Source organism: Haliotis cracherodii, unplaced genomic scaffold, assembly GCF_022045235.1.
Source record: "Haliotis cracherodii isolate W230 unplaced genomic scaffold, xgHalCrac1.p SCAF_4, whole genome shotgun sequence".
NCBI classification, from domain to species: domain Eukaryota; kingdom Metazoa; phylum Mollusca; class Gastropoda; order Lepetellida; family Haliotidae; genus Haliotis; species Haliotis cracherodii.
The window spans coordinates 39,003,561-39,016,040 of record NW_027266297.1 but is presented as its reverse complement, the minus strand read 5'-3'; the positions used below and the strand labels follow the sequence as shown (position 1 = coordinate 39,016,040).

Here is a 12,480-nt window from a genome sequence, read left to right as displayed (position 1 = left end):
GGGTGGCCCAGTCGTCTAAGGCGTTGCGAATCGCTATGCAGAGATACGTCCCTTGGGCACTCCAGAAACCTATGATTGTGGGTTCGAATCCCTGTTCGCCCCAATTATGTTTCTAGGTTTGTCAGCACCATACCCGTGCTCGTGGGTTTCACCGAAGTGGTAAACGTCTGAGACCTGCATCACTTCGGGCTTTCCTCCCACATTAAGCTGACATGCCGTGATATAACTGGAATACTGTTAAAAGCAGCATTAAACCCAACTCACTCACTCACTCACTCTAATCTATGTAACTACAGTGAGACCCAGATCAGTCCAAGCACCCTGCCTTCTGGATAGCTTTTTTGTTTTTTGTTTGGTTTGTTGTTTAACGCCGCACTCAGCAATATTCCAGCTATATGACGGCGGTCTGTAAATAATCGAGTCTGGACCAGACAATCCAGTGATTGATATCATGAGCATCGATCCACGCAATTGGGATCGATGACATGCATCAACCAAGTCAGCGAGCCTGACCACCTGATGCCGTTAGTCACCTTTTACGACAAGCATAGTCACCTTTTACGGCAAGCATGGGTTGCTGAAGACCTATTCTACCCCGGAATCTTCACAGGTCTTCTGGATAACTGGTGGAAGTGGAGACTTGTATGTGTGAGGGAACATTATTCACAAATTTGGAAAATTGTTAATCTGTAGGATTTCAGTGGAAATGGTACCATCTGGATTATAAGGGTTGAACTGTGTACCATATTCTGAAATTGAGTGTGTGGCTTTTGTTTCAATCCATGAGCTATCTGCTTGTACAAGTGCATCCTCCTTGCCAGTACAAGAAGACCTTGTTCTTCATCACAAGAACACAAGAACACCTGTGAACACCTACACCATCTGCCGGGTTTGAATTCTGGCTCTTTCTTCAATGATGATCCTTACTTTTGTTATACCCATGCTTGAAGTTTCACGAAGTGGGAAATGTCTACAAACTATGTCGCTTTGGGATTCCTCCTACATTAAGCTGACAAGGCATTATACAACTAAACTTCAGTTCAAAGCCAAGTTAATTCAAACTCTCTTCAACATGGTGGGTGATTCATGTGCTGCTCAATGCTAGCAGCCAGTCAGAATGGTTCTAATGGAATGGAAATTACAAGTCTTGGAGATGACTATGACCTCTTTCAAGAATTCGAAGGGAAATACACTGCTTAAGTGGAAAAAAGGTTCATGAAATATTGATGGATTCTATTTGTAATGAGTCTGTATGCATACATTCAATCACAGGCCCTAACAGCTCTTGTCTATATGTAAGGGGATGACAAATTCATGGCTGGGATAGATCAGCGATACAGTTGCCAGCCTGGGTATTTAAATGTTATACCGAAGCAGTGCATCTGCCTTCAAGATTAGTCCTACATAAATCAGACATGCTTTGTCCATTTCATAATCGGCCTCATGCTGTTTTCAGAACATAATTATACACTACTGTCCCATACTTTTGTTTCATAACTGTTGTCTGAAACATCATGAGTGTATATGAAATGACCTAAAAAATGATAATTCATTTGCAAATAAAAGCCCATTTTACTTACTCATGTTTGTGCTTTAAGTGAAAAAAATCAATAAAAAAAGTTGCTATTAATTCCATTTGTGTCTGGGGATTCATAATACCGTATTCGACGTAATATGCGCCCCGCTCTAATAAGCGCCCATGGCGATATTTGCTAATTATTGGCTCATGAACAATCCCAAATAGCACCCCTCGATTAATCAATGTACCCAAGACTTATTTATTCGTGTATAATACGCACTCATGTGTTATATGCACACTTAATTATGGGCAATTAAATTCTGGAAAATATATATCTGTCGTTATATTATGCACAGACCTTTCTTTTGTATCATTTCAACTCTTTTCTTTTTTTCACCAAAATTTTATTCTAATAAGAGCCCCCTATTTCTAATTTTGAGAGCGCCCTGGACGCTTATTACCATGAATATGGTACAGTGAAAAGCTGCGTGTATGGATAAGAATCGCCAAGATTAACAACTTTCTGATTAATGAATCAAGGTTACAGTGCACTGTCACTTGTTAAACATGTAATCATTCCACGCAGTCATCGTCCTGAAGGGCGGGTTTTCCAGATTAATGAGTCCTGACCAAAGAGGTTTTAATGTATGAATGTGTTCTGCAGTATCGAAACGAGAATTTGAATCAACAGACATTGTGGCCTCGATAAAGCAAGTAGGAGTCTCAGTTTGTGCAATGGTGGTGCGGAATCAATGTAGAATGTTGATCAACCCTGAGAGCAGAAATCAATGCTCTCACTATCTGTCTGTGGTTTGTGTGCTCCAGACAAATTCCTACCTCACTGATGTCATGATGACGTCTCCATCATGAGACTTGCATTGTCATCTTGTAGGGCAGTGGAGTTACCTTGTGGTCAAAGTGTTTGCTCGTTACGCTGACAACCCTGGTTAAATTCACCACATCGGTTCAATGCGTGAAGCCCATTTCCAGTGTCCCCCAGCTATGCTATTGATGGTATACTGCTAAAAGCAACATAAAACCATACTCACTTCTTCACCTAATCCTGGAAAGAAAACCATTTGGTTTTGCTTTGATCACAGATCCCTCTGCACATAACTTCATTTATTTCACTTTCATTATATTTTTGCAACAAACTGAATCAGTCTATTTAACCTTATGGTTAGATCTGGACCTGTTAGTTTCATTTGCAGCTCTTGCTTACAGAAGGCTGAACACAAAAGAAAGGAATTGGAATTGTTTGTCTGAGAGAATACTCTTGGTACTGAGGTACAGAAGCTCACCTTCATTCACTGATGTCAAGCTTGAGTCGGGATGATGTGCTATATCTGCTACTTTGTCATATAACTATGCTACCCAAAACTTGGATAGGAGTTTCCACTGATATGTATTCAAGTCTGCAATACTTTTTTAGCATTTAGCTTTTCTGAAAGTCAATTGAACTTATTTCATGACCTGCTTGTCCAGGATCTGGCATCAGTGATGGCGTCAGAGTTGGCTTCGTCTGTAAACATCTTCTCCTCAGCAACCTCTGGACAAGTGAAGCTTGCACTTCACATACTTCCCACCTTTGATTACACCTGATTTTGTTCAAAGGGAAGTTACATTGAAAAGGCTATCTATGGCCAGTACTTGATCAAAATGTAATGAAATGTGGCATGATTACCTGTGGGATGTGATACTTTTAAGTTTGACCTTGATTTGACCTTTACCTTTCAATAATGCTCCTATATTCACTCAAAATACATGGATCCACTTTTCCTCAGAATTTTTTCAAGAGGTTTGAATCCAATTTGTAATATGGCAACCATTGCAGCCATATTGTAAAAGCTATTTATGTCCACTGCATGGCCATTTATTTTCTAATTGTAGTGATGTTTGGTATGTGTGCCGTTAGTAGCAGCGCTCATGGTATATATGTATGTGGACCTTGATTTGACCATTGTCCAAACTCTTAATTCTCTCAAAAATGTGCTCTGTGCTCTGCAAACATCATCACCAACCTCAGCTCTGTGCTCTGTAAACATCATCACCGACCTCAGCTCTGCGCTCTGTAAACATCATCACCAGACCACTGGACCAATGAAGCTGAAACTTCAAATGATTGTGTCCACCATTGATGAAACCAAGAGGTTTGACGCTTCTGCTGATGTCACAGCTAATGTGTCCTCTCTATTTCAGTTTCACCTATATCCCAAGTGCTGATGTCGCAGCCTACCAGGAGACTCTGACCAATCGCAGCCTGGAGTGCAGCCCTTCCCATAAGCCCAGTATGCCATCGCCAAGGTAATGCATTTTCATCCCATTTGTCAAGACAATCAAGGACAGCATTTCAAATCCAGTCTCTTGTATTGAAAACACTACATTTTGGCTGCAAATGTTGAAACATCTCCAAGTAAGACATTCCCGGTTGAAACCTTGCATGTCATGAACTTGACAAGCCCCACAGGTAGAACGCACACCCTGCCCTTGAAGTCCTCAGCCAAACACTGACACTATCCAACCTGTATGGTGCCACTGTGGAAATCTTTCTCTTAACTTTGTTAGTCCAGGTTTTTCTGAAAGCAAGTTTTTATCAATCTATGGATTTTGGCTCGAAGCAAACAAAGGGGGGAAAAGTTCACTGGGATATGGGTCAATTGGAAAAAATAACTTGAAGAAAGTTAGCAATCTTGAAAAAACAACATGTTAAACTGAATAAGTTTGCTTAGTTTGTTAAAAAAATCAAAACCACAATAAGGGATTTGGTTGAGCATACTTTCAATCAAAGACAGTTCTTTTTATTTCCTTTGCATTTAGAAAAAGATCACCTGGAAGGGAAAGAAAAAACTGTCCAGACTGAGAAAGAAAATAGTTGATAATCTCAAGTAGCCGTGTGATGTGGTTGAGTGTTCTTATGTGCCTCTAGTGGTCCTGGACTTGCTAGGGTTGGGACAGACCATTCATTACACTCCGGGGCCAGTGAGATAATAGTCTGTGTTGAGTCTGCGCCAGTCTGCTACTGACATGCAAGGCAAGAGCCTAACAATCACTACACCCAGACACTTGTATCCTGAAAACTCATTACATAGGAAAATGAAGTTGAAGAACATGCGATTCTTTGATATTGCTATAGTTAATCTGTCATGCTACTCAAAAGAAGTTGAAGAACATGCGATTCTTTGATATTACTATAGTTAATCTGTCATGCTACTCAAAAGAAGTTAAAGAACATGCGATTCTTTGATATTACTATAGTTAATCTGTCATGCTACTCAAAAGAAGTTAAAGAACATGCGATTCTTTGATATTACTATAGTTAATCTGTCATGCTACTCAAAAGAAGTTAAAGAACATGCGATTCTTTGATATTGCTATAGTTAATCTGTCATGCTATGACATCTATTACATCTGGGAGGACATAAGAACTTCCGAATCACAGCTCAGTACATTCATGGCCAAGAATAGCTGAAAATTATGAACAGCTGAGTTTTAAAACCACATTTTGAGGTTTTCCTTTTACATTTCTGTGAAGAAAAACAAGCAGAAAAACCTAGAAATATTTTCCAAAACATAGTTGTTATTCATTTGAAAATATTGAAATTTTCAAATACAATTCAGTAACATACATAACTGCATGGTTAAAATTTTGATTTAAATGTAATTTTGCCATAGTAGGAGTCCTATTTATAAAGCAGAGACTTAAGAATGTGTGTCTTAGTTGCTAAATGTCCAGTGACAGCTGCATGCGTGAATGGTCTGTTGGTAAGTCGTGAGGGCAGTAGTGCATGGTAGTGTTAAATAGGTTGTCCACTTGCAGGCGCCAGCTTCTGGAGAAACGTGTCAGAGAAGCAAGACGTATGAACAGGTTCCGTACTTCTGTACGTCTGTTCCTTTCTATCCATCTTGGTCTTCTCCTTCTCTCTCCAGCATGACCTCTCTGTCATACAGACAATCTGGAACACTACATCATTTCAGTTCTCGCATCACTTGTCGCCTCCTGACTTTGTTGGTTTTGTGTCTGGATGAGACAGTTGAAAGTTTACTTTGTTTATGATGGCTATAAATACCCGTACTGCTTGCTGGAATTGGTTGTCATTTCGTGTCATTTTGAAGTTTTCCTGTTCTTGAGAAGAAATTTAAATGCATCATGAAGTTAATTGTTTTCTTTTTTAAAATTTATTTTAGCAATCTTTGCATATGTGTTCACAGTTATGAATTTTGTATGTGGATTTGTCATTTGCAATCCAGGTCTGGTGGCCATATTACTTTGTTAAATCGTTAAAATAATTGGCCGGATATCTTAACCTAATATGTGTATGAAGAAAAGGTCAGTGTATGCATGCAAGTCGGTAGTTAATGATAATCACACAAGGGTAAAGGATTGCTTTGATTCCCATTCCCAAAGGTAAAATCATTCAAATTTGAAGGTTGTGTGTCCAATTGAACTAACGATGCACAAAAATTGAAATGTCTTCATCATGTTTCCAGCAGGGAACTGGTTTGTTTGATTTTGTTCCCAATGTAGTAATTTCCTTCAAGAAATAAAGTTCATGAAAGCCATGAGAAAATTTGATATCGATCTCATTACAACATTTTACTGTGGGCCAGGCATTGATGCATTAAACACAGAAGCTACGTCCAGATCAATTACTTTTGCTGCTTGAATCTGCAATGTTGCACATTATGAGTCTATTGCGCATGTACCGGTAAACTGAAATTGAGCAAGATCAGCAGTGGGACTGTTACACAATCGATGCCCAGGTGACCTCGCTGAATAATTCATAGTTCCATCATTTTGGTTATAAAATATAATTTGTGGGGCTATTTCATAGTTTGGAATAAAAAGATATTACGGTTGTTCATAATGGAATAGGAAATAGTTTTACATTTGAAAGGTGACAACCCATAGTCGCATGACGTATGGATTAGAATTGGAGGCTATGTTGAAATCTTAATTAACTGTTTTTAGGTTTTGGTCATCAGTTACTTCATGTTTAAACAATCCTTCAGTAATTGAATTAAATTGGACGGGTTTAATAATGGTACTAGATAATATAAACTTATTTGTCAAGATTGTGATAAAATATAAACAGATTTGTAATAGAATATTAAAACTTATTATGTTTGCAAAACTTGTATTTATATCAACGCTGTCAAATCATTCTTTTTATCAAGTAGGCCATGTGCAAGTCTGCATTCTTGACTCCGGTGGTCTTGACCAGGACTGAAGTCTTCTTTGTAACACGAGGTTGATCTTATACGATAAGTTAGAAAACAGTTTCGGAGTAAAGATTTCTTTGTTCTTCAGTGCAACATTATCATCTTCACCTAGGAGGACCCTGTCAGCGGTTAGCCCGCCATCTTCCCCGTCCCCCGCACCCTCCTCTCCAGCGGAGGTGGTCCCAGTCCAGCTGTCCACAGTCCAGCAGATGTCCCCCAGACAGAAGTCCCTGGCATCAGACGGGTCTCCCGCGGCCGGGAACCATGCCTGGGGGCCAGCCCGCACCGTGGAACTTGTCCGGGAACCTGGCAGAAGTCTGGGCATCAGTATTGTTGGTGAGTAGAATCAGTTGTTTGGAACATTGCTTGCATTGCATCTGTTATGGAATGGTTGAGATTATAGCATTGTATTTTGGTAATTTTCATTGAAGTTGGAATTTTATTTGTTTTGATTTGAGAATTTGTTCTGTATTTCTCTATGTTTTCTTTCATCATAAGATACTGTTAGCTGTGGCATCCAGTTGTCATTTTTTTAAATTATTCCAAGTCACCATCCCTAATCATGTAATATATGCCTTAGATATGCCTTTGTATGTATTGATTCATAGTACATGTTTCCAATGAGAAGTATTATAGCTGCCTTAATGATAGAATGGAGGCTGAAAGATTTGTAATCTTTTGAATGAAATGCTTTTGCACTTTCTTGACTGACTCAACAAGAACAACTTCATGACAACTGGATTCAACAGCATGTGCTTTATGAAACTGTTTTCCACATGACAATATACAACTAATTATTCCATACTTTATTTGACACATTAGACAAATGGTACAGAAATGAAAATTCCACCGACACATATAATGGAGGTAAAAATGGTATGTTAGATTGTGCTGATGCCTACATATCTCTGGTGTGTCCTAACTTGTGTCTCCTTGGCTGTAGACTGAGCTTATTTGTATGATATGTGACTCTCCTATCACTGACCCCATCACACAATCACAGATCTTGTTTGTATATCTTGTTAATGCAGATCGTCGATCCAAAACTTGATAATTGTTCTTCAAAGAAATGCCTCAGCCTTTTTTTAAAAATCTATTTATACAGTTTAAATTAAATTAATTTATTTGAGTTGTGGCCATATTTGAAGCAAGCCAATATTTAAGCTGAATGAATTTGTCTAACAAATTGATAGTTTTTCCAGTTTTCCCATCTGAGAAATGAAATTTTGAAAAGTTTCAACTGAAATATGATAAGATTGATATCTCATCAAAATTGATGCTGTAACTGACAAAGCATTAAGTGTCTTCCATACATTTAATATTTATGCTGCCTTTGTGTTGGTACTTGGAGGCAAATGATTGTTTTTACTCCCATCCCTGTGTTTATGCTGTGGATCTGTATTCGCAATATGCAAACTTGAACTGTATATGATTGGTAACCAATTTCTCTACACATTACATTGAAGTGTTTTGTGGCTTAATGGTGTATTGTGTAGGAGTCAATGTAGAATAGATATTAGGTCTTTAAGGTATTTAGAAGTTGGAAGAACGTGAAGACATGGAACTTTTGGGGATTAAAACTTGTCTTTTGTTTGTAACATAGTTTCTTGCCCCTTTATCAGGTGAATATAACTTGAACAGGCAAGAGGTACCCACAAATGTCGCTACAAACAAAACAAAATTGTTGTCCAGAAATGTTTGATGTTTTCATAGAATCTATATCAGTTTTAAGTTGATTCATTTCAATAAATATCCCTAACCACCACAGCAAGGCCAAGAATATATTCTGATCACAAAAGTTAAGGATCACACGATTCTTTCATATTACAAAAGTTAATGTGTCATGGTAAGACAGATTTACTATAGTTCTTTGAAAAATAGGTGATCCTTAACTTTATTAGAGTAGTATACATAGGCTCTAAGCACGATTCAAACTCCAGTCAACATTTGTTTATCATGGCCATTTTGCACATGAAGTTAGTAAGGTTATATTCATTTAGAATTATATTATCAATGTCATCCTTGTCATGTCTATGATGTGTTAGACAACATTTATTCATGATTCCTGTAGGGGGCACGGGTGGCCCAGTTGTCTAAGGCGCCGCGATTCGCTGTGCAGAGTTGCGTCACTTGAGCACGCCTGAAACCTATGATTGTAGGTTTGAATCCCGATTCGCCCCGATTATGTTTCTAGGTTTGTCAACACCATACCTGTGCTCGTGGTTTTCACCGAAGTGGTAAACGTCTGAGGCCTGCATCACTTCAGGCTTTCCTCCTACATTAAGCTGACACGCCGCGATATAATTGGAATACTGTTAAAAGTGGCGTTAAACCCAACTCACTCACTCATGATTCCTGTGCCTGCTGTTGGTTGACATGTTACACATTCTGTATATGTCTTCTGTATGTCATTCAGCCATATAGAAGCCATGTTAGAGGGCATACAGACATTGCAGAGTTTATAGACCATCTCGTCTGATTGTCAGGATATCATTTTTTGTTTAATTATATCATTTTAGAATATTTCTGGGTAGGTGTCTTTGGAAATTGACTTATTAGTTGACCTACTGATTCTTGTGTTTACAATTAAAAGAAATGAATCTCTCTATCATGTACCTACTCCAGCAAACATCAACCAGGTCCCAGCACTAGACCAGGCCCAACCCAAGCCTTAGCACTAGATGGGGCCACACCCAGGCCCCAGCACTAGACTGGGCCTCACCCAGGCCACAGCACTAGACGAGGCCACACCTAGGCCTTAGCACTAGACGCCCCACCCATACGACCCATTCCCCAAGTCCCACCATCAGTTCCAAGGCACACTTCACACAGCTTTCTCTACGACTGCTGCAACTTAAGCAGACACATTGCAGAAATAGCTGTGTGAAGCTCCAGATCCAGTTCATACTTCTATTATCAATCCTTTCTCCAAATCAATTTAATTTTGTTTCCTTAAAGTGGAGGTCATCATGGTCCAATCAATGTGTTTGCATGATAGACAGAAACCTTGATGACTTCCCTCCAGTGTGTTGTCCGTGGATTCACTGCTGTGCCACAGCCCCACCCAACAATAGCTGCAGATGCAGATGCTTCATCAGCCCTCGCCATGGAAGAGGCTGGTTGTCCCCATGTAGTCTGTGCCTCCAGTCCCTCCATGTCTGATAAAATTCAAGGCTTTTATGTAGATGTCAGGGATTTTCATCGTATATTTATTTGGGTGGTCAAGGGGACTCAAAACCTTTCATTGTAGGGGTCCGTTTTAAGAAATGGGGGTCCCAAATGTCAAGAATTAGATACAGTACTCTACAACAAGTAACGTACGACTGAACATGCTCAGAAGCTGTTTGTTAATAATAGATAATGATTCCCAAACTGAAATCAAATGCTAGCGCTAGAAAATGATGAATTATTTAACAGTGTATTGTAGTTTTTAAATGATTATGTACGGAATAAATATTTTGGTGGTATCAAATTATGAAATAGTAGCATGCATGCTCTGTATAAACTTTATTTTCCATCCATTTTCAATTTTTATGAGTATAGGAATTTTATTTTAATCTGTGGACGATACGCTGGAAGATGGATCAGACAATAAAGTATCACCTTGTTATTAAAGAGCAGGAGCATGGCCTAGTAGCCTTGAAGGCTCTGAGAATAGTCACAAGACTGCAGACATTTACTGGCGGATGTGGTTATAATCCCCGATTTACCCAGTGTCTGCAGCAGGGTTTCATCACAGTGGTGGCCATCAACAGCCGACATGTCAGGCTTTCCTCCCACACTCACCTGACACACTGCGATGTCTGTTGTTTGTTTGTTTGTTGTTTAACACCGCACACAGCAATATTCCAGCTATATGACGTTAGTCTGTAAATAATCGAGTCTGGACCAGACAATTCAGTGAGTGACATCATGAGCATCGATCCAAACAATTGGGATACGATGACATGCATCAACCAAGCCTGACCACCCGATCCCATTAGTCGCCTCTTACGACAAGCATAGTCACAATTGACGGCAAGCCTGGGTTGCTGAAGACCTACTCTACCCCGGATCTTCACAGGTCCACTGTGATGTAACTGAAATACTTTTGAAAGCCATGTTGGTGCCTCTATAGATGACATGCCCAGCTCACCAGTTCCAATCCTGTTAGTGTCAGTGTTTGGATTGTATCCAGTGAGTGTGTTCATCTCGCTGTGTTTGTCACTGTCAGTGCTTTGAAGTCTTCCCAGTGCTACATGCTTGTCAGATGCGATGTTGAGGAGGAGGATTAGGTTTATATTGTCACAAGGGACCTGGGTGGCCCAGTCGTCTAAGGCAACACAATTCACTGTGCAGAGTTGCTTCTTTTGGGTGCAAGGAACCTCTGATTATGGGTTCGAATCCTGATTGCCCTGATTATGTTTCAAGGTTTGTCAGCAGCATGCCCATGCTTGTGGGTTTCACCGAAGTGGTAAATGTCTGCAACCTGAATCCCAAACTAAGCTGACATGCCGTGATATAACTGGAACACTGTTCAAAGCAGCATTAAATCCAACTTACTTACTGTATTGTCACATGTGAACTTCTTGATAGTCATCATACACCAAGGTTTTGGATTGTTCCTCATGCCATCGACCACTGTTTGGGTTAGACTAAATTACTGATAAGACGTGTGTGTGAAATGTGAGTTAGATTAGGTCCCTAGGAGTCTGTGCTGGTCATACAAGGTGACTAGATCGTGTGGTCTGGCTTGGGGACTTGGTTGAGTGTGTATAATCTTCCCCTGATGGTTTGGAAGCTGCTCATACTATCAATCACAGGTTTGACTTATTAGTTACATTCAGCCATCAAGTAGCTGGAATATTGCTGGTTGCGGTGTTACACAACAAGCAAGACAAACAATATACTCACAAGCAGTTATGACATAGCTGGAATATTCATGACTTGGGTATAAGAAACTATTCACTCACTCACTCACTCAACAGAATGAAACAAAGGCCTCAACCCTACTTGAGCATCATGAACACCGTGTCATATAGGCACTAATGTATTTATGCAGTAGTTATACTGTAGATGTGCTTGCCATTGGCCCAGTTAACAAATCTGTCATATATACATTAAACCAGCAATCTAGTTATCTTGATCTTCTGTGACCAGCATCCCCAATCCTCCACTGTATCTCGATGAGCTATTGATTCTGGAAGACTCCGCTGATGTAAATTGCTAATTGATAACCACACCCACAATGATAACGAGATCATTTGCCCTTGATGTGAACACAACGAGAAGAGTTTGCTATCTATTGTTTAGTCATTAGGGAAACGGGATATTCATGTCTCATACAGTTCAATAATGTGTGCAACAAGATTAGAGAAAGGCCTTTAGTGGCCAGTTTGGTTGGACGGAAAGTGCTGGCTTTGATTATACAGAAGAATCATGTTATATCACCAGAGTTTGGAGGACGTTTAATCAATAACTCCACAAGAAGGCCATGGAATGTATTGCAGAAAGATCTTGCACTTCAGGAAATCTCACAACTGAACATGGGCACAGTTTTGTGCTTTAATCCCCAGGGCACCAGCCTTAATATGAGTCCAGTTCCACCTAGCTGCTGTCAGTCCCTTCAGGATTGTCCATCAACATGCACTTGTCATCAGCATCAGTTGCCACATTTTCTAATCAGGGTTCTGCCCTTAAGAATGTGTAGGCGTTTTCTGCAGTCAATATCGGTCAAATACCTAGCATAGGCTCATCATGAG

At 39.7% G+C, this 12,480-nt stretch overlaps 1 protein-coding gene across 5 annotated transcripts in view; it reads left to right on the top strand.

The window, feature by feature from the left end:
* The window catches only part of LOC139478492 (multiple PDZ domain protein-like), a 320,861-nt gene that overhangs the window by 242,543 nt on the left and 65,838 nt on the right, over positions 1–12,480 (top strand). For all 5 annotated transcript variants that reach the window (XR_011654309.1, XM_071260981.1, XM_071260979.1 and 2 more), the window contains 2 exons: positions 3,719–3,823; positions 6,828–7,075. Coding sequence is in view for 4 of the 5 variants with exons in the window: in XM_071260981.1 (XP_071117082.1) it covers positions 3,719–3,823; positions 6,828–7,075 (353 nt within the window). In the remaining variant the exon portion in view is untranslated. The remainder of the gene's footprint in view (positions 1–3,718; positions 3,824–6,827; positions 7,076–12,480) is intronic.